Source organism: Lepidochelys olivacea (assembly GCF_965140295.1).
Source record: "Lepidochelys olivacea isolate rLepOli2 genome assembly, chromosome: 1".
Lineage (NCBI taxonomy): Eukaryota > Metazoa > Chordata > Testudines > Cheloniidae > Lepidochelys > Lepidochelys olivacea.
In genome coordinates this window covers 121,827,295-121,854,743 of record NC_140411.1, presented here as the reverse complement: position 1 = coordinate 121,854,743, position 27,449 = coordinate 121,827,295, and the positions used below count along the sequence as shown (strand labels likewise).

Sequence of the window (27,449 nt, the reverse complement as noted above, 5' to 3'; positions counted from 1 at the left end):
ACACCCAAAGGTTCTGCAATATCAGTGAAAGACTCTCCAAATGGGTCTCCAGTTGCATTAACCACTGTTCCCATGTGTGTAACCTGGTGCCCAATCAGGAATCTGCATGCACTCCATGAGATCCATTTTTACCTCGGTCACATTTGTTAAAGATGTCATCATCACAGAAATCTGCAGGGCAGCGACCTGCGCCTCTGCCCATACTTTCGAGGAACACTACATGATCACTTGAGACTCAGCCTCTGATGCCATCTTTGGCTACACAATACTATTGTCAATAATAGACTGCACTCTGAAGCCCCAGGCTTCCATGGGGGATACTGCTGTGAAGTCACCTACAGAGGATCACCCATAGGGACCCTACTCAAAGAGGATGTTGCTCACCTTGTGCAGTAATAATGGTTCTTCAAGATGTGTCCCTGTTCGTGCTACACAGCCCACCCTCCTTCCTTCTACTTTGGAGTTCTTGATGAGGGGCTCTGCGGTAGAGAGGGAACTGAGGGTGGTTTGCCCATGCAGTGCTAGATAACCATGAGGGAGGGCTCATGTGCGGGCAGAACAGACGCCACTACCTAAATTCGCTGATTAGGAGTGCAGATACACCCACAGTGGAGCACCCATAGAGATAAATCTCAAAGAACCATGGTTACTGCACAAGGTGAGTAACTTCCTCCTCTGGCTTCGATCCCAGACTGTTGGTCACTATGACTATTGGCTAGTCGGCATCTCTGTACTTCTGTTCATCCATTGATAGTAATAATTTTAACACTCCTCAGACATAAATGATGCTTAGTTAAAGCCTTTGAATAGAAGATATTATGATGTTGATGGTGCTGTTTAATGGATTGAAGGTTGTACAATACTTGGACTGATACTATCTGTTAAGGGGCTTATTCCTTCACCCACTTACTTCCCTGGTCCTTCTCACATGAACAGAGAGTAACAATACCCAAAGTCCAAAGGTGCAAACTATTCAATGTTTATTGGGGTGAACTTCCAGCAAGCATGATTCCAGTTTCCTTCCTTAGTGTCCCCCTTCCCAGCTCTGACACCACAGAGCCTTACCTGTGTCCCTATTCCCATTTCCCCCTTTAGCAAAACATGATTCCAATTTCCCCACCCCATTCCCTTTCCCATTCCCCCCCCCCACACACACACTTCCTGACTGACTGCAGACTATATCGTAAAACTTGAGTTCTGCTTAGCTATACCTTAACTAATCATTTTCCTGAAATTTAACTAACCAATCCTAACATATTGTAACATGATTATGTAACCAATTATATCCCACCACCTTAATTAGTTTACACCCAGCAAAATTAATTATACAGCAGACAGGAACTATCACAGAACCAGACAGAGATTATATAGACAAACAATGGGGAAATGGGGACTACAGTGATAGAACAAACACAGGAATGAGGATTTCACATCCCAGCTATTGATAAGTGAATTCTTGCCAGACAGGATGCTATCAAACTAAGTTTCCTTTTACATCTTCTAGGCACTTCCCTTTCTCTGGAGGCAATAGGCATTATCAGGACAGGATTGTATTCCTAACAGCCCAGTAGCACCTTATTTCAGTGTGACTAGGTTGGAATGTGAGGATGTGACCGTTTGCTTCCCAGCTTATGGCTGCCTCTGCTGCTTAGCCAAAGGCCTTAGCCTAAGCACAGGGCCTCAGACTGTCACAGTAAGAGAAGGCTCTTACAACGGCAGACAGTGATTTTGATTCTTTCTTTTATACCTTTATAACTAGCCAAGTGATAAGAATACACCTAAATTCTTAGGGTATAGGCCTTTACAGACAGGCCTGAATATCTATATCCTAACACTATCCTGTTGCCCAGATCTCTAGGACAAACAAAAGTGCTTTCTGAACTGTTGTCAATTTTGCTTCCTTCTGGATAGGGTGCAATAGAGGACTTGTGGATGCGTTGAATATCTAGCACAACAGCTCTGTACTGCCAGTCATAGAAAAGGGTGGCTATGCATGTGCTTCCTCAGGAGTAGAGGAAGAAAAGGACCTGAGGGAGCAGCAGAACACCTGCTGGTCATTGTGGAAGGGGATGGGTCTAGCTGATGTCACTCATGCAAATAATGCCTTGGAAGAGTGGGGTAGGGGACTACGAAGGAATGTTCTGCTGGGCTTACCTGATGCCAAGGCTTTTATCTGAATGTGTTGTCTGTTAGCACTTTGATTAGACATTTTTAACTGGGGAGGGGGAAGATAGATTGGATCTGGGCTTTCAGCAACAATTAAATTTTCTAGCCAAGCCTGAGTAAGCTGTGTACCAATTCTTAGAGCCTTTCAGACATCATAGCTCAGAGAGTTTAGTTAGATCTGGTTTTGAGAGAGAGAATAAATCTTACAAGCTAAAGACCACAGCTATATAGTACAAAGGTAGTTGTTTTTTGCCAGAAAAGTAAGTAGTAGTTCAATTTGTCAATCAACCCAAAGTATGCTGTGTAGTAAAATAAAATACGGTATGATTCCTTGTTGCTGGAAAGCACAATTTGCTTTAACTTTAGGAGGAAGTTTGCCTCTGTAATACTTCCAGGTGTGTCTGTGTTTGTTTAAAGCTTGTTAGCTGGTACCAGGGTCTAGCAAGTGAATTTGCAAATAAATCCTTGATGTACATACTATCTAGTCTGCGATTTTTGCACCAATTGCAATCCTATATAACCAAAAGATTTAAAAAACAAAAAAAAAAAAAAACCCTTGAAATTTTTGAAAACTATGGATATCCAAAAGGGAAAAGAGTACTCTTCATTGTGTACTCTTGACATCCTGGTTTAATGGTGGCATTCATCAAATACTGAGATTTGTAAAGCAAAAATTCAGTTCCTTAATACTGAATATTTTTTCTTTTCAGAGACTGTATCTTTAAAAGGACTTCATAACAAATTTTGTTTTGGAGTTATCTGTAGTATATTACTTTTAGTGGTTAAATGGGCTTTTTAAACTTGTTTTCTGATATTGTATTGGAAACTTAAAGCTCAATCCTATTTGCTAACTGAACTTTCTATTTGTACAACTTATGTTTGACTTTTATTTGATTTATACAATGTCCTTTGTGAGCATTTCTTACCCCCAAGTTATCTCTTGGTAGGTTAGAGTGGCCATACTTCCCTCTTCTCTTGCCCATAAAATGTTGCCCTTTCTGATTTTTTTTCTCCTCCCTTTTCAATCTTCCTGAACTGCTACATACCTCCTAGTTTTCCATGTTCCTAAGATTTCAGGAATCATTACTGACTCCTTGATTTCTGACCAGAATTGCAGGGTGCTTTGGTGTTTGTGTTAGTTGCTTGACTTGTTGATATCCTTGGAGGTAGACAGTTGGCAGATACTGGCTTCGACTTCCCACCCCAGACTCGGAACTTGCCACTGTCTTTTAAAAGACTGTTCTAATTACTTGTTAGCATTGTATTTTTTTATATGGAAAACATATTTGATATCAAGCATTGCAACCTTAACTGTTCGTTCTTCTTGTTATAGACCGACACAAGTATTGGCCTCAGCTCATATCAACAGAAAAGGTAAGGTTGTGTTCCAGAGTAAGACGTTCACTTTTAACAGATTCCCCACTGGGGAATTTGTGATTCTTGATGTAAAAAAAAAAAAAAAAAATAGATTTTGTTTTTGTGCAAGTCACTGTTACAAGTAAGCTGTCTTAAATCCAAATATTGTAATCTTTCATTTAGTAATCTGTTCAAACTTCATGTCTGCTATCTCAATTATAGAAATTTTAGTTGGCTAATGTTTTAAATACTAAACATTCTAATGTGTAGTAAACATCCTGTTACTGAGCATCTAACTTCATGTATTCTGAAGAAGTGAGAAGGAAAGAACACCTTTGTACCCATAAAAAACAATTCAGTTAAGTTTCAGAGTAACAGCCGTGTTAGTCTGTATTCGCAAAAAGAAAAGGAGTACTTGTGGCACCTTAGAGACTAACCAATTTATTTGAGCATAAGCTTTCATGAGCTACAGCTCACTTCATCGGATGCATGCTATGGAAGGTGTAGAAGATCTTTTTATACACACAAAGCATGAAAAAATACCTCCCCCCACCCCACTCTCCTGCTGGTAATAGCTTATCTAAAGTGATCACTCTCCTTACAATGTGTATGATGATCAAGTTGGGCCATTTCCAGCACAAATCCAGGTCCCGTTGCCCCCCCACCCCCCCGACACACACACACAAACCCACTCTCCTGTTGGTAATAGCTTATCTAAAGTGACCACTCTCCTTACAATGTGTATGATAATCAAGGTGGGCCATTTCCAGCACAAATCAGGGTTTAACAAGAACGTCTGAGGGGGGGCGGGGGGGGTAGGAAAAAACAAGGGGAAATAGGTTACCTTGCATAATGACTTAGCCATTCCCAGTCTCTATTCAAGCCTAAGTTAATTGTATCCAATTTGCAAATGAATTCCAATTCAGAAGTCTCTCGCTGGAGTCTGGATTTGAAGTTTTTTTCTTGTAATATCGCAACTTTCATGTCTGTAATTGCGTGACCAGAGAGACTGAAGTGTTCTCCGACTGGTTTATGAATGTTATAAACCAGTTCTGTGGTGACCTAGAATCCTATTTTCGACGTCTCCGACTCAAGGAATATTTCCAACATACCTCTGAACAACATACTAATCCACAGAGACCTCCCTACCAACACTACAAAAAGAAGGATTCTAGGTGGACTCCTCCTGAAGGTCGAGACAGCAGACTGGACTTCTACACAGAGTGCTTCTGCCAACGTGCACGGGCTGAAATTGTGGAAAAGCAGCATCACTTGCCCCATAACTTCAGCCGTGCAGAACACAATGCCATCCACAGCCTCAGAAACAACTCTGACATCATAATCAAAAAGGTTGACAAAGGAGGTGCTGTTGTCGTCATTAATAGGTCGGAATATGAACAAGAGGCTGCTCGGCAGCTCTCCAACACCACTTTCTACAAGCCATTACCCTCCGATCCCACTGAGAGTTACCAAAAGAAACTACAGCATTTGCTCAAGAAACTCCCTGAAAAAGCACAAGATCAAATCCACACAGACACACCCCTGGAACCCCGACCTGGGATACTCTATCTACTACCCAAGATCCATAAACCTGGAAATCCTGGGCACCCTGTCATCTGAGGCATTGGCACCCTGACAGCAGGATTGTCTGGCTATGTAGACTCCCTCCTCAGGCCCTACGCTACCAGCACTCCCAGCTACCTTCGAGACACCACTGACTTCCTGAGGAAACTACAATCCATTGGTGATCTTCCTGATAACACCATCCTGGCCACTATGGATGTAGAAGCCCTCTACAGACATTCCACACAAAGATGGACTACAAGCTGACAAGAACACCATCCCCGATAATGTCACGGCTAACCTGGTGCTGAACTTTGTGACTTTGTCCTTACCCATAACTATTTTACATTTGGGGACAACGTATACCTTCAAATCAGCGGCACTGCTATGGGTACCCGCATGGCCCCACAGTATGCCAACATTTTTATGGCTGACTTAGAATAACGCTTCTTCAACTCTCGTCCCCTAACGCCCCTACTCTACTTGCGCTATATTGATGACATCTTCATCCTCTGGACCCATGGAAAAGAAGCCCTTGAGGAATTCCACCATGATTTCAACAATTTCCATCCCACCATCAACCTCAGCCTGGTCCAGTCCACACAAGAGATCCACTTCCTGGACACTACAGTGCTAATAAACGATGGTCACATAAACACCACCCTATACCGGAAACCTACTGACCGCTATTCCTACCTACATGCCTCCAGCTTTCACCCTGACCACACCACAAGATCCATTGTCTACAGCTAAGCTCTGCGATACAACCACATTTGCTCCAGCCCCTCAGACAGAGACAAACACCTACAAGATCTCTCTCAAGCATTCTTACAACTACAATACCCACATGCGGAAGTGAAGAAACAGATTGACAGAGCCAGAAGAGTTCCCAGAAGTCACCTACTACAGGACAGGCCTAACAAAGAAAATAACAGAACGCCACTAGCCGTCACCTTCAGCCCCCAACTAAAACCCCTCCAACGGATTATTAAGGATCTACAACCTATCCTGAAGGATGACTCAACACTCTCACAAATCTTGGGAGACAGGCCAGTCCTTGCCTACACACAGCCCCCCAAGCTGAAGCAAATACTCACCAGCAACCACATGCCACGCAACAGAACCACTAACCCAGGAACCTATCCTTGCAACAAAGCCCATCTATTCAGGGGACACCATCACAGGGCCTAATAATATCAGCCACACTATCAGAGGCTCGTTCACCTGCACATCTACCAATGTGATATATGCCATCATGTGCCAGCAATGCCCCTCTGCCATGTACATTGGTCAAACTGGACAGTCTCTACGTAAAAGAATAAATGGACACAAATCAGATGTCAAGAATTATAACATTCATAAACCAGTCGGAGAACACTTCAGTCTCTCTGGTCACGCAATTACAGACATGAAAGTTGTGATATTACAACAAAAAAACTTCAAATCCAGACTCCAGCGAGAGACTGCTGAATTGGAATTCATTTGCAAATTGGATACAATTAACTTAGGCTTGAATAGAGACTGGGAGTGGCTAAGTCATTATGCAAGGTAACCTATTTCCCCTTGTTTTTTCCTACCCTTAACCCCCCCTCAGACATTCTTGTTAAACCCTGGATTTGTGCTGGAAGTGGCCCACCTTGATTATCATACACATTGTAAGGAGAGTGATCACTTTAGATAAGCTATTACCAGCAGGAGAGTGGGGTGGGGGGAGGTATTTTTTCATGCTTTGTGTGTATAAAAAGATCTTCTACACTTTCCACAGTATGCATCCGATGAAGTGAGCTGTAGCTCACGAAAGCTTATGCTCAAATAAATTGGTTAGTCTCTAAGGTGCCACAAGTACTCCTTTTCTTTTTGCGAATTCAGTTAAGTCAGTTTTCTGTTGTGTAAGTGGACACCTCTGCCATTAGGAGATTCCTGTGTGTGTAACTCACAAAGGAAGAAAAGAGTAACACCATGTAGTAGTCTCATTAACATGGAAAATTTAGACTAAATATCTTGGAGCATGTCTTAACAATTAGATTTCTTAGCTTGGGGAATAAAGTGGTGGAAGCCCAGTAGCTTAGGACTCTTGCAGCTAGACTGAACAACGGACAAATGTACATCAGGGAACAATTCTCCACAGTAGAGATGGGGCTTGACTGAGTCTGCCTGTAGATTGTGTTCTGTTAAAGGTGACCTAGCAGGAAAAAGAGGTGTAGTCCCCTTTTTGCTGTTGTTTGACGGTCAAAAGCCTGAAAAACTGAAAGGTTTTCTTATCAGTCCTGCCTTGTAAAGACTCTATGGATTACTGGAGAACTTTGTATAACTATGAAATCAGAGAATCAAAGCAAGTGAAATGTGATTAATAGCAAAAAGTGGCTAATTCAAGCTGTTACATTTTAATAGTTATTTAACTCTTGAGAAACATTCAAGAGGAAAAAGGTGTCATTAAAGATTCAGCACCACTGCCCCTTCCATTAAAGGCTGAGAAAGTAGAGTCCAACCCATCTTTGACTTTTGGTGAGTTTTTTCCAGCTAAAAGCAGAATGATATCCTTTAAAAGACCGGAGAAGTAGTAATTAAAAAAAAAAAAAGTGGAGGACTTTTTGGTGCAGGAATTACTTATAGGTTTTTTTAATGCATTATGCCTTTTTTTAATGATTTTTTATATATGTATATTTGACTTTAGAACAGTGGACAACAGAAATCCAGAAAAGGGCCATGCACGCAGTATTAAGTACACTCCACTCCATAAAGCTTCCAAAAGGGGAAGCATGTGTTATAATCTTGTTTTAAATAGTGTTGATAAATAGATTACATACATCTTCACATATATTTTGCTGTACAAAATTATCATAGCAACTGCCACACACATGGATTGTGGGATGTAGGATTGCATTGGTCTGACTCACAAGTTCTATTCTTTCAAAGAACCTTATATGCATGTGTTGTCCATCTTTATATTTTAAAAGTTGCATCTTTGAAGCTACAAGGAAAACTTTTATTCAATTTGGCCTGGGGAACAAATGAGGTATCTGTAATAGGACTTTTCTCTTGCATGGTGTAATATTTATTCCTAAATGTCAGGGAGTACCCAGCAAATAAAAATGTACTGTGCAGGTAATTACATAATCATTTACAAATACCTGTGGGTAGGTCTGTCATCAGCTTTCCCCCTTTACTCACCCTGGTCCACAGCCCACCCCTTCCTCGCCATCCTCCCCCTCGAATGGGGATTTAAGGGGACTATAAAGGGGGGATTGGCTCCCAGCCATACCAGTCATAGAAGCCTCAAACCCCACTGTTTCTGCTCCTTAAAGAATACCTAATTTAAATCCTTTACCAGTCCATTTTATCTGATCACCCAATCCCTTCCCTATCGAATACCTGCACTGGACATCTGCCCCAACAAGGCGCCAGCAATTAGCTTGGTTCCCAGACATCTACTAATGCCCTTTTTAGTATTGGCCATAAGCATGTGAACTCCGAAATCTGACAGGTGGATCCCATCCCCCCCTGAATAATTCTGGTGCCCCATATGCTATGTCCAGATGAGAAATCATTTACACCCCCTCCCCCCAATGCCATGTATGAATTTGGCCATTTCCCTGTTCACATTCCTCCTAGCCTTGTTGACCCAAGGGGGCTTCACAGCTCTCCACCACACCCTGCATTGCAACATGTCCAGCGAAATAGTTTTTATTCTTGGGAGAAGTTCCAGGGTCTGCCACGAGTCCCTCTTAGCTCTGAGCATTAAGTCCACCCCTTTACACATTCCCAAATCTGGGAACAATGTATGCCCTCACGTCCTCCACAGGGCAGGAGCTGGTCCTATAACACGCCTATCCTCCCTTGCTAGCTCAGGACTGCTTCATCACTGAGGCCCAGCTGTGAATCTCCAGACAACTTGGAAGCCTGCCTATGTGGCCAGTAACCAATACTGTGCCTGCAGATCCACACTGCCATCTGCCTGGCCCATCTACCAGCATCTGGAATGCAAATACAAAGGAAAATTTACGTTGATTCTCCACCTGGGATCTCATGTACGTTCTGTATTCTTCAGAATGTCAACGCCCAATTGCCTGAATTGCTGTAACTCCCAGGCCCATCTGGGTCACTGCTGTTGCTGTCCTGATCCTGAATGAGTGGGAACCAAATTCACATGCTGGAAGCCTCAACCTCATCAGTCCCTATCTTAAAACTTGAACAAATCAGTATATTGTGAGAAGACTCCCATCACATGAACCAAGAAGGACCTGTCCATCCCTGGCCTTATTGCTATGTAGAATAGATTCACCCTGCCCGCCTTGATCCATCTTCATCCTCTTCAACATTAATGTCACTGATCATCCCTCCCAACATATAGCCCTCAGTTCCAAAACCCTTCCAGAAGAATCTCTACAGGACCCAGGTACTAGTTCGCAGATCTTAAAAACTCCAAAAAACACTACCAGAAATGCCTCCTTGAACAAGGCCATCTCTTGCCCACAAAGATATATGGGCTCTAGGATCCACACCAGATCCCTAAGTGTTATTAATAGTGGTGGGACAACATGTATCCTTTTTAGAGTTGGTGCTTCAAGACTACCCTGCTAGAAACCTCCAAACTAAAATCCCATAACAAGAATCGTGCTAACCATTCAGCTTACTGACAAATGTAAGGGCCAATAGGCAAGTGGAGATGGTTGATGAAGCCAGTTGCTAACACCATGTGCTGTAGCACCCATTCCTGTGTAATGGGCCATATCAGTGACAGGCCCTCCTGCTCCTGAAATTGCACAAAATCATTAAAACTTCTCTCATAGCTCCATAATGTTTGCAGAACCACTCATCTCTGTGCTACACTGACAGGCATCATGTGCCAAAGTTCCTTAGTGCCTGCAAATAAAATGTCATCTAAGTAATGCACTACCTGCCATAAACCAGTTTCCCATATCACTGCCCAATGTAACATTGTGCTAATTTTCTCAAATGCTGAACAGGATTTGCCAAATCCCTGGACGTAGCTTTGTCAAATTGTCCTTTGAAAAAAATCCAAAAGGTTAAAGTCAGAAGGATGCACCATCAGAAGTTGAAAAGCAGACGATATCATACTTGGCCATCAGTGGCCCTAGGCCACAATACCTAACCATGCACACAGTCTTTTCAATGGAGGAATAGTGCATGCAATACCAGGCCTGGTCTGTTCCATTGTTAACTGAGCTACTCTGTGGGTATGATAGTTGGTGAATTAAGCAATATCACCTGTCTTAGGGACCAAGCCTAAGGGAGAATTTCGCATGGTCTATATGTAGAGGGTTGAATGGCCCTGCTGCCCTATTTTTTAATTGTTGTGCAATCTTTTTCTTTACAAATATGACCCATTCCCACTAAGGGCTTCAAATTTTTGGCATCACATGATTCATAGATACTAAGGTCAAAAGGGACCATTATGATTGTCTAGTCTGACCTCCTGTACAACGCAGGCCACAGAATTTCACCCACGCACTCCTGCGAAAAACCTCTCACCTATGTCTGGGCTATTGAAGTCCTCAAATTGTGGTTTAAAGACTTCAAGGAGCAGAGAATCCTCCAGCAAGTGACCCGTGCCCCGTGCTACAGAGGAAAGCGAAAAACCTCCAGGGCCTCTTCCAATCTGCCCTGGAGGAAAATTCCTTCCCGACTCCAAATATGGCGATCAGCTAAACCCTGAGCATATGGGTAAGATTCCCCAGCCAGATACTACAGAAAATTCTTTCCTGGGTAACTCAGATCCCACCCCATCTAATATCCCATCACAGGCCATTGGGCCTATTTACCATGAATATTTAATTACCAAAATTATGTTATCCCATCATACCATCTCCTCCATAAACTTATTGAGTTTAATCTTAAAGCTAGATAGATCTTTTGCCCCCACTGCTTCCCTTGGAAGGCTATTCCAAAACTTCACTCCTCTGATGGTTAGAAACCTTCGTCTAATTTCAAGTCTAAACTTCCTAGTGGCCAGTTTATATCCATTTGTTCTTGTGTCCACACTGGTACTGAGCTTAAATAATTTCTCTCCCTCTCCAGTCTTTATCCCTCTGATATATTTATAGAGAGCAATCATATCTCCCCTCAACCTTCTTTTAGTTAGGCTAAACAAGCCAAGCTCCTTGAGTCTCCTTTCATAAGGCAAGTTTTCCATTCCTCGGATCATCCTAGTAGTCCTTCTCTGTACCTGTTCCAGTTTGAATTCATCCTTCTTAAACATGGGAGACCAGAACTGCACACAGTATTCCAGGTGAGGTCTCACCAGTGCCTTATATAACGGTTCTAAAACCTCCTTATCCCTACTGGAAATATCTCTCCCGATGCATCCCAAGACCGCATTAGCTTTTTTCACAGCCATATCACATTGGCAGCTCATAGTCATCCTATGATCAACCAATACTCCAAGGTCGTCCTCCTCCTCTGTTACTTCTAATTGATGCGTCCCCAGCTTATAACTAAAATTCTTGTTGTTAATTCCTAAATGCATGACCTTACACTTCTCACTATTAAATTTCATCCTATTACTGTTACTCCAGTTTACAAGGTCATCCGGATCCTCCTATATGATATCCCTGTCCTTCTCTAAATTGGCAATACCTCCCAGCTTTGTATCATCCGCAAACTTTATTAGCACACTCCCACTTTTTGTGCCAAGGTCAGTATAAAAATATTAAATAAGATTGGTCCCGAAACCAATCCTTGAGGAACTCCACTGGTAACCTCCCTCCAGCCTGACAGTTCACCTTCAGTAGGACCCATTGTAGTCTCCCCTTTAACCAGTTCCTTATCCACCTTTCAATTTTCATATTGATCCCCATCTTTTCCAATTTAACTAATAATTCCCCATGTGGCACGGTATCAAACGCCTTACTGAAATCTAGGTAAATTAGATCCACTGCGTTTCCTTTGTCTAAAAAATCTGTTACTTCCTCAAAGAAGGAGATCAGGTTGGTTTGGCACGATCAACCTTTTGTAAAACCATGTTGTATTTTGTCCCATTTACCATTGACTTCAATGTCCTTAACTACCTTCTCCTTCAAAATTTTTTCCAAGACCTTGCATACTATAGATGTCAAACTAACAGGCCTGACTTCTTTCACCGGTAAAGGAGATATTAAACCCTGCAGTAAACCCATCCCACAGATATGCCCTATCTGTCTTGTTTAGGGTAATCCCAAAGGAGAGTCCTTATAAACCTCCATTTTAGCCAGAGATGATGCTCCTGTCCAGCTCCCCATGTTCAGCTTGCTCCCCACCCCTTCCTGTACGTTAGCCCCTGTACCCTGCTCCTGCCCCCAGGGATCTGCAGGCAGCACCTGACTTATCCCCCATTCTGTTTCCTCACTGCAGCCTTCCCCAACTGCTGTGGCAATTGCAGGCTGTGCAGGCCTCAAAGCATATTTTACAAACATGCTAAAATTTCCAGATGCTATGAAACACCTGCTTTCATTAAAAGCCCAGCAAATGTCATTACAAGATTCAGGCCTCTGGCGGTCATGCTGTTGAATGAACAGGCCACTGTCAGTGTGGAAGCGAAGCCTCGTGACGTCATCCAATCTAACCACAGCATATGATATGGAATGTCCCACTGGATCCCAGATTGTGTCGCCACGCTCAACCTAGTCCTAGTTAAATCAAGCCATGCCCCAAAAAGTAGTATGGTTTGATTTCTCCTGACCTCTTGTGAGGGAATGAGGGGTAAGTGACCACGCTGCTCTCCTTTAATTCCTCCCTCGAGAAAGAGTGGGCAAGTTCCCTGAACCCCATCAAATTCCCCCCATAGACACCCATGCAGCATGCGGACAGAAGAGGTTCACTTTCACACCCTGCCATCTCCATCTGGTGCTGGTCGCACTCATCCCTGCCAACTTTGTTGCTCTCCAGTCCTGCAATCCATTCATAATGCCATGCTGTCTGGAGTGGTTCACAGCTGAGAGTGCCAACCTCAGTGCAGATTGTCAAAAATCAGGGCAGAAACCCAAGCTGGTTATATGTCCTCTAATTAGATTTCACCAACCCAGTAACAAGTGTGAACTCCTAAAGCACTAAAACATGCCCAAGGGGGGGACAATGTGATGGTCACTTTACACCAAAAATCACAATAATATTCTGTTTACTCCCAGTCACAGAGGCCTTGCCACTTAACCCAGCTCAACTGTACTCAGATTTAAAACCAAAGACAATGCGTAGCCAATCCTGTAATAAACTAACTAAAGATTTATTAAGAAATAATTATTTACAAGGTTAAAACTGGAGACACACATGCACAAATGAGTTAGTTTTAGATTTAAAAAGATAATAGAAACTTCTATAAGCCACTCTATATGTCCTATATGTAAGCATGGGCATCTCTTATGTTTAGGAATCCTTGCTTCTCAGTGTCCAGACAGCATACAGATCCCAGTTTCTCTTTGTCCAGGGATTGTTAGCCCCTTCAGCCCAGAAACCAAGCTGATGGCATTAGTTCATGCACAGATCTCCTCTTCTTGGAGGGAGTGAGGAATGCAATCAGTAAGGTTTCTGTCCTGTGACACTACGCAATGCCTCCTTTGCCTTCAGTGGGTCATCCTCTGTACAGGATGAGCACTTTACCCTAACTAATGCTTCTTTTCCTGTTTGGTGTGAGTTACACAGACAGAGATTTAAAATGCAAACACACAATATAACTTTATATCATGGGATACAGATATAAGTAGGATTAATACATGCAGCATTCTATAAGCATTCCATAAAATCTAAGCACATTCTTATAACACTGATATCTAACTATACTAGGTGAGCCAGACTGGTTTCCAGCAATGCATTTGTCAGTGTTTAGTGAGGCCCTGGGCCTTGGCGTGAGCTGGCTCCTAGTCTGCCAGCATCACGCATGTCCTGGCTCTGGGACAACCCACTACACTTAGTAAGCTTCAAGGTGCTGAACAATTTCGGAAGCAACTGGATGATTTTAATCAATTCTCTGTTAGCACCCCCACACCCAAATGCAGCTAGTTCACTACTGGGAGTGTTTGCTATCTATTTGGTAGGTACAGACCACTCTGGGATCTGCCAACCCCGGTCCTGGATCCTCATGCAGCTAGGAGCCCGCCGCCTGGGATTCCCACAGCCTCTCGAACACCACTCCATACCCCCTAAGCTGTGTTTGGAAATCCCTCCCCTGTCTTCTCTAACACGCCTGCTATGGCCACCCTGTCCCCATTTCCCCCTAAACCTCACTAGTCAGCTAAAGCCCCACACTGATGTGTTTGAAACTCCCTCCTCTTCCTCATCTGCTACTATATGCCTGCTTCCGCTGCTGCTCCGTGCTCCTCCCTGTTCTCACTGGTCTGGTGTGGCTCCCAGCTGAGTGAGAAACTCCCTCCTCCTCCTCCTCCTCCCTCTCCCCTCTGTTACCAAATGCCTACTGCTACTGCTGTGGGCTAGAAGTGGCCGGCTGTTCGTGCCCCCTTCCCTGTTCTCACTGGTGTGCCACCACATGGCACCATGAGAGAGCAGTTTTCTGTGCTGCTGCTCTGCCTGGTCCAAGTAATAGAGGGCTTTTCCTGCACCATCGTGGACCTAAATATTCTCCCCTCTCTTCTGGTAACCGAGCTGGAGGAGATGGATCAGTATAACAAAGCTGATTTGGTCTGAAGCTGCCACAGCAAGTCACTCTGGCTATCTAGCCCTTAAACCGTCAAACCAGACAACAGCCCCCACAATTTAATGTGTGGCAAGGTCACTGCACTGCCATACTGACTGTTGCTAACTTATTTATGCCAATTTGTTAAGAAGAAGATGGGTCATTTCCCTCTGTGCATATTTTATTCCACTGTTCAGCTGTCCACTGCCTTATCTCAATCCCCATCTTGATTCTCTGTGTAAACTACATATAAGCACACAATCTTTCTCTATTTAATGCTCCTCAAATTGTCTGTTTAAAAATAATTAGTTGTCTTTTCTGATCCTAGCAATGGGATGTTAGTCAGTATGTATTCAGCTTTAATTGCATGGGTTAAACTTTGTTTCTCTTGTTATGAAAATGTTTTGAAAAAGTTACTGACCTTCCTTTCAGTTCTTTAATGAAAAGATTTTTATGTACAGAATCAGCAAGATAAAAAGCTGCTTTGTTTCTTTCCTCATGCAGACAACTCATTTTGTATTGTTTTGAGTTTGGCTGTTGGGAACCACACCTGTATGAATCACGTTACAGATCTTCATAAAGCAGTAAGAACTGGCCAAAATTAAACTGCAAAAGCATAAAACACATTACTATTAACTAACCTTTTATTGGTCTGTTTTATACTAAAAACAGAATAATAATCTGAATTAAGATAAATTTTCTTCATAGCCTGCCTATTATGTATAGATATTACAGGCATCCACAGTCAATTTCAACTTTTTTATTCTTTTGTGAATTTGTTCTGACTTGAATTTTATTTTATTTATTAAAAGGGCCTTAAAGTCACCAAATGAACTGATTACTAATGGGAAAGTTCTGAAAATGTTTACCACATAACGAATCAGCAGTAGCCTATTCTCCAGTTTTTAGCATGTGAATCTTGATAGTGCTGGCTGCCTATGTGGTAGCTATTGGGACAAAAGTTATACTAAAAATCCTTGGGTCTAGTGGCAAGAAAAGAATGGTGCATGAGTTTGTGTGCATACAGTTTTTAATGCCTTTTAAACAACCTGGAATGGGCTAAGAGGCATTAGAAGTACAGGACACAATGCACAGTTATGGACTGGTGGTGCACAAGTGCCTTAAGCAGCACTGCCAATGCACTTCAGTCTTGACCTTACACCCCCTCTTCTCAGTTTTGTGCCTCTTGAATATTCATTAATGAGGCTATGATTTAGTCACAGGTATTTTTAATAAAAATCACGGACAGGTCATGGGCAATAAACAAAAATTCATGGCCCGTGACCTGTCCATGACTTATACTATAAATACCCCTGACTAAATCTGTCGGGGTAAGGGGGGAGCTGCTGCTGCTGGGGGGTAGCCTGCTGCTGGTGGGAGGTGCCCCGGGGAGCCGCTGCTGGGGGGAGGGGGCGGTGGCACCAGCTGCTGAGGGCCGCTGAGAAGCAGCTGCTCCAGCCACTCCAGGACTGCTGCTGAGGGCCACCAAGCAGCAGCTGCTCTGGCCACCCCTGGGACCGCTGCTCAGACAGTCCTGGGGCCAGCTGCACCTACGGCTGTTGGGGCCACACCTACAGCCCCAGCAGTGACCAGTGCGGCTGGCTGCCCGCCCCAGGTGCGGCTGGCTGCCCTCGGGAGCAGCCGGTGTGGCTGGCTGCCTGGGCAGTTCTGGGGTCAGCCACACTGGCTGCCGCAGAAGTCACGGAGGTTGTGGAAAGTCATGGAGTCCATGTCTTCTGCGACCTCTGTGACAAACACGGAGCCCTATTCATTAACTAGTGTGCAGTACTGAGGAAGCCATCCTGATTTTTTCACACAGTGCTCCACAAACTTCCCAATAGGTCCAGATCTCGTGAAAATTGCAAGTTGTAAATTGTCCTTAATAATGAAAATTCAAATTCCAGTATTCACATTCCTAGCAGAATTTTTGGTTTTGCTTCAAAGCAGTTTTTGATAATACAACTGTCATGCTGTTAACATCACTACTGAGATGGTAGAAATCAAACAGAGCAGCTGCAGTTTAGAGTGGGTCATGCTGATGCTGTCTGTGTAACAGAGGTACATGCTGTAGTAGGTGGGTTCTCCAGCTGTGACTTGTAGAACAAGTGTACACAGTGACTTGTTGGCTTCTGACTTCCCACCAGAGACATGTTTTAATAGATCACAAATTTTTTCCTATTCCTTCTAATCTGAGTACTTAAACTGCGTCTTAATTTATATTTAGGCACCTGAGTGGCCTGACTTTGAAGGGCTGGTCACTAAAGCTCCTATTTGATTTCAGTGGAAGACGTTAGTGCTCTGACCACCTTAGGTACCTAACTATGGAGTTAGGTGCCTAAATTCAAGTATCCAGATTTGAACATTTCAGTTAAGATACAGGTACACAAACAGTTAAGTGTATTGTTTAACTTTTTAATTGAAAATCTTTCAAAATGTTTTAGATATGAATAGATAGAAAATCTGATTACTAAATAGGACTTCCTTTGTACATTTAAATATGCTTAGGGCAAAGAGACAGCATTACAAGAAAAACCAGCAGCATGCAGAAATGTTGTTCTTCTGACACAGCCAGAATTCTTGCTTGATGCTTCCTCTTACACATCTTGGATGCTATATTGAGAACTGCAATAATAAACATTATTTTATTTTAGAAATTCTTATGCCATAAAAACAGGAAGTATATTTGAATAACATTTCATGCTCCTTCATGCAGTATTAGGGCACAGACTTGCATACTGCATTGCAGTTTAAAAGCCAATTATTTGCATTGGTACTGTAAAGTTAAAGCCATCAAATAACTTCGCTTTAACCCCTTTTTAATTTGCAGTTCTTTATTAAGGGTCTATATTAGACCAAGGTTTCTCAACCAATGGGTCATGACTAAGGCTATGTTTTAATGACGGGTATTTTTAGTAAAAGTCACAGACAGGTCACAGGCAGTAAACAAAAATTCACAGCCCATGACCTGTCCATGACTGAAACTTGGGGGATGGGGATCGCATGGCCCTGCAGGCAGAGGCAGCATCATGATGGAGGGGCAGCTAGGGAAAGGGGGAGCTAGTCCCCACAAATTTGAGTGATGCTGCAATCCCATGCATCAGACACCAGTGCCGTTCTCACAGATTTGGCCTGACCAGCCAGCCAAAACTGAGCAGCACTGCAACATCGCATCATCTGGAACAAGGAGCCATGCCCAGCCAGCCCCATGGGACAGGAGCTGTGGGAGCTTGCTGCTGTGGTACATACAGTGCACTTAAATTCTTATGACATAAACATGTGTGTTCTATATTGTGGGCAAGAAATATTTCGTAAGCTAGATGTTTTTTGTACTAAAGTTATTTATTGGGTCGTAACTGGCCATCAACATTTACAAATGAGTCCTTAGCCCAAAAAGGTAGAGAACCACTGTATTAGACAGATCTATTTTGACCTTGTCTCACTGTACAATATAAATCTCTTCATTCCAATCTAATAATTTGATGATGCAGAAAACAACTGATGCAACAGATCTAAACACAAGTTTCATGTGTATTTCATCAGTTTTGTATATAACGTTCACAGAAAAAAATCCTTGGCCAAGATAATTGCTAAGATCCAGAATCTTGTGACGTTAGGGTGCTTTCAGTCCCATTGAAAATAGTGGGATTTGAGGTATTCAGTATCAAGATCCAGGCTCTAAATTTGACTAGATTTACTGAAACTGAAAAGTTTCAGAGTAGTAGCCATGTTAGTCTGTATTCGCAAAAAGAAAAGGAGTACTTGTGGCACCTTAGAGACTAACAAATTTATTTGAGCATAAGCTTTCGTGAGCTACAGCTCACTTCATCGAATGCATTCAGTGGAAAATACAGTGTGGAGATTTATATACATAGAGAACATGAAACAATGGATGTTACCATACACACTGTAACAAGAGTGATCACTTAAGGTGAGCTATTACCAGCAGGAGATCCGGGGCGGGGGGAGACTTTTTGTAGTGATAATCAAGGTGGGCCATTTCCAGCAGTTGACAAGAACGTCTGAAAAATTTCTTCGAAGTTTTGCAGATAGTCACAGTTCAAACTCATTCCTCCACTCCATTCTCTCCATCACCCTTGTAAACAATTGGGAAGAGTCTTTCAAGCTAAACTCATAAAAAGCTACCACTGCATTAAAAATAAAGGTTTGTTCACTTAGTGCTATGCTATTGCTATTATTCTAAGCACTTGATCTTGGCTGGAGTAGTAACTCATTCCTTTAGCTCATCTGTAAACTAGTAATGCAGTACAGCACAAAAACCACTGTCAGCCAGTCAGAGAACTTCATATTTTGTTTACAGAAAAAGTTGACAAGAGATTCCTCCACTCTGAATTTCTTAACTCAGACTCTCAGCATTGGGTTCAGAGAGCAGCCTTCTCCCAGGCAGCCTTTTTTTTGTTTTTGTTTTTATGGCTGCTTGAATCACCCGTGGGGGCTTCGTTAGCTGCTCACTTGCCAGGGATTAGGTAGGAACAGTGCACCCTATCATAATTAAATTCTTAAAGTCTCTTTGAATTTGAGGTTGAAACACATTCTTGCCTTGCACATCAATTTATACAAAATGCTTTTAATTGGGTAAACTTGAATTTTAAAAATAAAATTGATTTAAAAAAAATCTTGGCACTTATTATGTAATATTACCTCAAACTGTTAAATGAGCATGTGTGGTAGTAATATTTTACATATGTAGTGTTGAGAAATTTACACAACTAAGCCATTGGCTTTTTTTAGTACCATATGTTTTTACTATGGCAACAATTGCAGCAGGAGTTTGTGGACTGTCACTTACACTGCCATGGTTTTAATAACAGTTATCTTGTGAACCATTATGTTAAGTATGGAATCCTTAATGTACAAAATTCTATCAGTTTAGTGTTACAATTGTCAATGAAAACTCTTGTGATTCAAGTTAGAACCTTCAAAAATAACTGAATGTTACGTGCATGTAAGAACCATCTTTATGAAAGTGCAACTAAATGTGTAAAATTAAATTTAGCAGTGTCTGTTTTTTTAAATAAACTTTTTAAAGCAACAAAATTAAAGGATGCTCTTAAAGCTTCAGCATATCCTTTGACTCACTCTGTGCTGCTCATTCCAAGCAATTGAATGTAATGGACCTATTTCGCTATTCCAGGAAGAATGGCATAACCGATTTTTAAATCCAGAGTAGACTCTTTAAATGTAAATGTATGTATTTTGTGCGGTTTAAGTCAGCCCTTAATGTTGGCGTATAAGGCTTTCTTGTGTTTATATAGATATATTGATTTAAAGGAGCAATTCTGGTACACTATTTTTTGAGAAATTTAGTTTTGTTCATATTAGACATGATCTGAATACAATTAAGTCTAGAATCTTCATTTAATATTCAGACTCCTTAGGACCTGATCTTCAGTGCCTTTAATCTGCTTTAGCAGCACAAAGGTGTCCAAAAGTGTTATTAACAGAGGAGAGGGCTTCTTGGGTTGTACATCAGTGTCTCCCAGTTTCCTAGAGTAGTGTGTGTGGCAGGAGAGCATTGAGTTCTTGCAATTCCTCACTTTCACAACAGCCCCATAAGGGCCAAATGGATTTGGGTTTTAAGCCATTTTTGGCTTCTGTCCACATGACAACCTTCCCCATTGGATCTTGAGGATTGTGGTCCTGGTGTGTCATACAGATTTTAGATCTAAACAGTGTCACGTACATGGACATTAGATTTTAAACAAGCTCTCTTTATCTAGCAAACCACAACAGTGCATATTGAGCATGTTGGGAGAAAGGTAATTCTTTTTTTGAAGATACAAGTCATTTTTAAAAGTGCGATACTGTGTTGCAGTTAATTATATCTGTAGATTGGGTCTTTTTCTTTAGCAGTGCCTGGTGCCTTTTGTTTATCTGAAGGAATATTTATCTGTAAATTGATCAATAATAGCCTATGGGTACATTGCAGAGAGACGTTAGCAGTGTTTTGACTTCAGAGTTTGCATTGCTTCACAATCATGTCAGAATCTGCTGGCCTTTTGCCTTGGGGTGTATGTAACCATGCACCTGTGTGGTAATATGCTGGCTGTTCTATCCTTCAGCTACCTTAAACAGGAATGCTGACTCGGCACGCAAAGAGGACTCTGTAACTTTAACAGTAAGTTGTGCTTCAACCTGTACTTGGGTACTCTGTTTACTCAGAATTATTTTAGGGTGACAGAGTTGTCATGGAGGTCTTTCCAACCCTCATCTTTTCCCATGGGAGAGCACTTGCTTTACAGTCATGTTGGGGTAAAGACAAAAAAAAGTGATCTCCATTGCCCACAAAACATATCTTCCCAAGTAAGTGGATGAGTACAGTAAATTTGCAAGACTGATATGTACAGTTTAAAAACTTAGTCACCAGAACTGCAACTTTCTTTTTCTGATCCTCAAATTCTGACCTTGTAACTCCACATAAAAATCCTTAATGTGAAATGTCTGTTGTGCAGTTTTAAAGTTTGTTGTCTGTTGAATTAGACCATTTTTACTTTGTAGCTTTTTCGGCTGTGTGGTAAGAATTTTTGTGCTGTGAGACTTCTTGTTTGTACATTTTGGTGATTTGCTTAGTTAACTAAACTTTCTCTTGCTTTGGCTGTGAAGCTTGTTCTGTCCCCAAAGCTCCATGTGAGAATGTTCTTTGAGTCTATAGCTCATATACAGATATTCGTAGCTTTGACATCAGACTGTAGCTCATACACAGGGGAGCAAAGAGGAATTATAGACCTCATCAGCCTAACTTTGATACCTGGAAATATACTGGAACAAATTATTAAAAAATCTGTTTGTAAAGCACCTAGAGGATAATAAGGTTATAAAGAATAGCCAGAATAAATTTGTCAAGAACAAATCATGCCAAACCAACCTAGCTTCCTTCTTTGACAGGGTTACTGGACCAGTGGATAGGGGAGAAGCAGTAAGGCTTTTGACACAGTCCCACATGACATTCTCATAAGCAAATTAAGGAAATATCTAGATAAAACTGCTGTAATGTGGGTGCACAACTGGTTGAAAGACTGTATTCAGTTAGCAGTTACCAATGGTTCGCTGTCAAACTGGGAGGGCTTATCTAGTGGGGTTCTGCAGGGGTCAGTCCTGGGTCCAGTACTAGTCAATATTTTCATTAATGACTTGGATAAGAGAGTGGAGAACATGCTTATAAACTATGTGGACGCCACCAAACTGGAAGGGATTGCAGACAATATTATAATTCAAAATGTATGACAGCTGCCCAGTGTCCCAATCACACAAATTAATATTGAGCTAGACACTCTTTGATGGTAATCACCAAGAACGTAGTTTTATCCTAATTAATAACCAGACCAATGTGTGTTCCTTCTTGCCTGTCCAGATCAGCCATCAGCTGCAGGAATTAATCAGAGTCGGTGGGACATTGTCCACAGTGTATTCAAGATCTTGAAGTGGAATGGTGTTGGGTTGAACACCACCGACAGCTGCCTTCTCAAGTGCATCCATCAATCAATGGATGGTGGCAAGATGCAGTCTTGCCAAACTCCCTTGCAGATAGGAAACCCTGGCATGTTTCTGCCATGGACTCAAATGCAGCTTTCTGCTCTCTTTTAGAGCTCTGTTATCAATGACACCGTCTTCTGAGGATTGCCTCGATGCCTCATCAGATCCCATAAACTTGCTTGATACACTGAATAAAAGGCCTGACAGAAATCTATAAAAAGTACTGTGCACAGCTTATTAAATTCAGCCATCTTTCAAAAAAAACTGTCTCAAGGTAAAGATCTAGTCAACAGTGGAATGATCAAGTCTAAAGTTGCACGGAGTATTTCAGCCTTTGCCACAAATTGCATCATTGATTCAAGACACTAATACAGAAGCGAATTCTTTCCTTGGATCTGATGATAGCATAATACCTCTATAATAGTGACTTTCAGTGTTAGTGAACAGGTATTGTTGAAACACACGAGGTCCATGGATTTAACTAAAGATGTAGTGTTGCACCAGTTTAAAAAGTTGCCACTTGTGTGTGGACACTCTCTTAACATGGGTTTAAATTAAGTTTAGTTTGGACTAAAATTTAAGGTGTGGTGATAAATTGTTACCTAGTTTAGTTTTATACCTTATAAAATAGTTTAGCTAAGATGGTCCAGTTAAAAGCCTAGCCTAGGTTTATATAAATGTAGTCTGTTTAAATGGAAAAGTTTTGCCACTTACATGACTGTAGATGCTTTTATACTGCTGTAAGTGGCTTTTTTGATTGTCTAGACACCTTCCCAAGCAACAGAAGTCAAACCAAACAAAGTCACTCTTATACCAGAATAAGAGGGTCTGTATGGGGGTTTATATTAATTAAGCTGTTCACCTTAAGTTATATTGAAAAAATTTACCTGTGTAAACAAAGCCTTTTATCCTAATCCAGACAACCTAGACAGGCATCAGTGCATCAATTTTGATTCACATTTTGAAGATCCTCTCCATGACCATAACTATAGGTTTTTAAAGAATGGATTTGGGGCATAAGTATGTGGTATATTAAGAAAGGACAATTGCATGATAACTTGTTTTATATATCCGTGTAATCACTTATACAAAGGGCCTTGGTGATGGCCTATTCTGAAATAAGACCCTAAGGGCAGTTGAATGAATTCAGTTTAAGGAAGGAATATATTCTGCATAAATCGGATGGAGAAGCCTGAGCAGATAAATCAAACCCTTCTACACTTGATTAAATTTAAAAGAAAAAAGACAAAGTAGCTTTCCACCTCTGTAAGTTAAAGCAGTAGTTCTCAACTTGGAGTCCATGGCCCACAGGGAGACCATGAGCCAGTTTCAGGGGGTCCCTGAGCACTGGTGCCCTGTGGAGCAGAAGCCCCAAACCCATGGGCGGAGTTGGAGAGGAGCACGGGGAGAATTGCCCCTCCCCCCCCAAACTGCAGTGCCTTAACCAGAGAGGGACAGTTCTGGGGGCAGCTCAACACATTCCCTCTGTCCCCAAAGCCCCACCCCCTGGCCAGGTCTGAGGTGGGAAGCCAGAGCTGGGCAGTGCGGTGTGGCTGCTACTATGGAGGATGCAGCCATGGCACTCCCCTATCTCCTCCTCCTCAGCTCCCAGCCCCTTTTGACTGCTTGCACAGCTGGTCAGAGCCGCCCTGGCCAAGGGACCTAGTTCTGGCAGAGCCCTTAGGGAGCACTGACTGTTTGGAGGCCCTCCTGGCACAGCTCCTAGCTATCTTCCAGCATTACAGCACCTATCGCTTGCCATTCAGGAAAATGAAGGACTCAGTTATGAGGGAAGGGAAGGGGGAAATGGAGGGGCTTATCCCCTGGCATGGAGGAGAGGGTAATGGGTGGTACACAGAACCCCTTGGATGGGCAGAGTGGGGAATGGGGGACACAGCTCCTGCAGTGTGGGACGAGTGTATGTGAGGTTGCAGGCATTCCTAAAATTGGATGGGATAGGAGGGTGGAACACAGGGAATTTGAAGGGGGAGTGGAGGAACGTAAAGAGCCCCACGTGTGTGTAATGCGCTCAGCCTACAGAAGCAATGAAGTGTGCAACCCTCTTAATTATCATATCTTATTGAAGTGTGGAGCCCTTTGGTTTTAAAGATTTAGGCTGTTACAGTCACCCACATTGGGTGAGTTCTCATGCATGTCAAAGTTGTTACCCACTTGTGTTTATTATGAGGAACAGAGCTGGCTGTTAACAGGAAGACAAACTTTTATTGAAAGTGAACTTAAAGTGAGAAAATAACTTGCTTTGTATGAAACCTCAGTGGCACTCAGTTGAAAGTGTAGAACATCACACATAATGTGGGCAGAAAGCTGCAAACATAATATGTTGCAGTTAAGATAAATGTGAAGCATCTATTTTCCAGAGCAATTCTTATTGAATAAGATATGAGTAATGAGATGTTGGGAAGATGTTGCTCACAGTACAGTGGCAAAAATTCTGGCACTATGCTATAAAAGATATGAAAGTTTAAAAAAAAAAAAAAAAGGGCAACCTAATGCTCAATTTTCTAGAATTTAAAGAATCATAAGGAATCATTTTTACTTTTTATAAACACTACACCTCTGATTGCGATTGTAGGTTATCTCCTGAAATTATAAGAAGCTGGGACAGCCAAGTTGAGAAGAGGCTTTGGGGAATAGAATGCCAAGGTTTAAAAGTGGAAAGCTTGGTGAGACTCTCACTCTGCATTTGAAGTGTTACTTGGGCAGATTTGGAGTGGCAAATGTGTTAAATTTCTTAGTAATGACTTGATACGTTCTCTCTGAACACTTACAAAATCCCATGTATAAACCTAAAATACCTGCATATGGTACACTCTGAGACATGATTTGAGACGTGAATGGAATGAGAGTAGATATGCCAGAACTTGTTAAAAGGAAGAGGTGGTTATTAAGTATTCTGAAATACATGGTCTTTCAAAGTAAATATATAATAGAATGTGATCAGTACAGTTGTATAGTTGTTGTAATATAGAGTGTGCAACTAATTTGAGATTGAAAATGTAATTTATAATAGTCTAGTTAGACTTTCAAGGATTGGATGATTTTCAGTGTTGTATGCCTAAACTTAGGTCCCTGCGTAAACTGATTTTTTTTCAAACAAGCTACGTGGCATCTCCCATTGGACTATCTATTTAGGTGCCTGAATATGGACTTAGGAATCTTTAGGCATCCAATTTTGAAAATCTCAGCAAATAAATGAGAAATTATGTCCCCCATTTTATTTCAAAACATTTATCTTGCTTTGTTCATCACTTACCGTCAGTTTTCTGCTGCTTTCTGATTTGACACTGACCAAAAACTTGTGATACAGATCTCATGAGTAGTGTGAAAACATTTCATATTTGGGTAAACCAACATTAAAAAATGCATGTTTGTGGGTGTGGGCAGAAGAGTTTTTTGGGGGATAGGCTAAACAACAGAGTGATAGAGGCCATTAGAGGCAAAAAGCCTTGGTTAAAAATTGGAAATAAAATCGTAGTTAGGAAAATAGGAAGGGGTGTAAACTGTGGCAAGTCAAATGTAAAAGTAGAGTTAGGCGAAAAAAGAATTTAAAGAGCAACTAGTAAGACATCTTAACAACAAACAAAAATATTATACATCAATAGCAGGAAGGTGCTAAAGAGCACTCAAGGAAGATAATGCCATTGCAGAGAAGCTAAATTAATTCTTTATATCAGTCTGCACAGCAGAGGATGTGAGGGAGATCCCCACTCCTGATCCTCAGATTTGTGACCTAAAAAGAATGGAACTGTCCCAGATTGAGGTGTCAATAGAGGAGACTTAGGAACAGATTGATGAATTAAAGAGTAAGTCACTGGGACCAGATGGTATGTATTCACCAGGAGTTCTGAAGGAACTCAAATATGAAATTACAGAACTACTAACTGTGGAATATAACATATCACTTGAATCAGCTGCTGTACCAGATGACTGGAGGATTTGATAATTTTTAAGAGAAGACTCCAGAGGCAATCTTGGCAATTAAAGGCTGTCAAGGTTCCTTCTCCACTCTGAACTCTAGTGTACAGATGTCGGGACCTGCATGAAAGACCCCCTAAGCTTATTCTTACCAGCTTAGGTTAAAAGCTGCCACCACCAAACTGTTACACAAAGAACAGGGGAAGTGCCCACTTGGAAACGTCTCCCCCCCCCCCCAAGCACTACACCCCCTTTCCTGGGGAAGGCTGGATAAAAGTCCTTACCAATTTGCATAGGTGAACACAGACCCAAACCCTCGGATCTTAAGAACAATGAAAAAAGCAATCAGGTTCTTAGAAGAAGAATTTTAATTAAAGAAAAAGTAAAAGAATCACCTCTGTAAAATCAGGATGGTAAATACCTTACAGGGTAATCAGATTCAAACCATAGAGAGTCCCTCTAGGCAAAACCTTAAATGATAAAAAGACACAAAAACAGGAATATACATCCCATTCAGCACAACTTATTTTATCAGCTATTTACACAAAACAGAATCTAACACATATCTAACTAGATTGCTTACTCACTCTTTACAGGAGTTCTGACCTGCATTCCTGCTCTGGTCCCGGCAAAAGCATCACACAGACAGAGAGGACCCTTTGTCCCCACTCCAGCTTTGAAAGTATCTTGTCTCCTCATTGGTCATTTTGGTCAGGTGCCAGTGAGGTTATTTTAGCTTCTTAACCCTTTATAGGTGAAAGGGTTTTTCCTCTGGCCAGCAGGGATTTAAAGATGTTTACCCTTCCCTTTATATTTATGACACAGGCTGATAAGCCTAACTTCAGTACCAGGCAAATTGGTTGAAACTGTAGTAAAAAACAGAATTATCAGACACATAGATGAATATGATTTGGTGGGGAAGTGTCAACATGCCTTTTATAAAGGGAAATCATATCTCACCAATCTATTAGAATTCTTTAAGGGTCCACAAATACGTAGAAAAGGGTGATCCAGTGGATATAGTGTCCTTGGACTTTTAGAAACCCTTTGACAAGGTCTCTCATCAAAGGCTCTTAAGCAAAGTAAGCAGTCATGGGATAAGAGGGAAGGTCCTCTCATGGATCAGTAATTGGTTAAAAGGCAGAAAAAAAAGGGTAGGAATAAATGTCATTTTTCAGAATGGAGGGATGTAATAATGATGCCCTATAGGGATCTGCACTGGGACCAAGGCTGTTCAACATATTCATAAATGATCTGGAAAAAGGGGTAAGCAGTGAGGTGGCAAAGTTTGCAGACAATACAAATTTACTGAAGA

General features: G+C 41.7%; 1 protein-coding gene across 2 annotated transcripts in view; it reads left to right on the top strand.

The window, feature by feature from the left end:
* TMEM131 (transmembrane protein 131) overlaps positions 1-27,449 on the top strand; it is a 184,766-nt gene that overhangs the window by 53,065 nt on the left and 104,252 nt on the right. For both annotated transcript variants that reach the window (XM_084638837.1, XM_084638836.1), the window contains exon 3: positions 3,500-3,540. In XM_084638837.1, the coding sequence (XP_084494963.1) occupies positions 3,500-3,540 (41 nt within the window). The remainder of the gene's footprint in view (positions 1-3,499; positions 3,541-27,449) is intronic.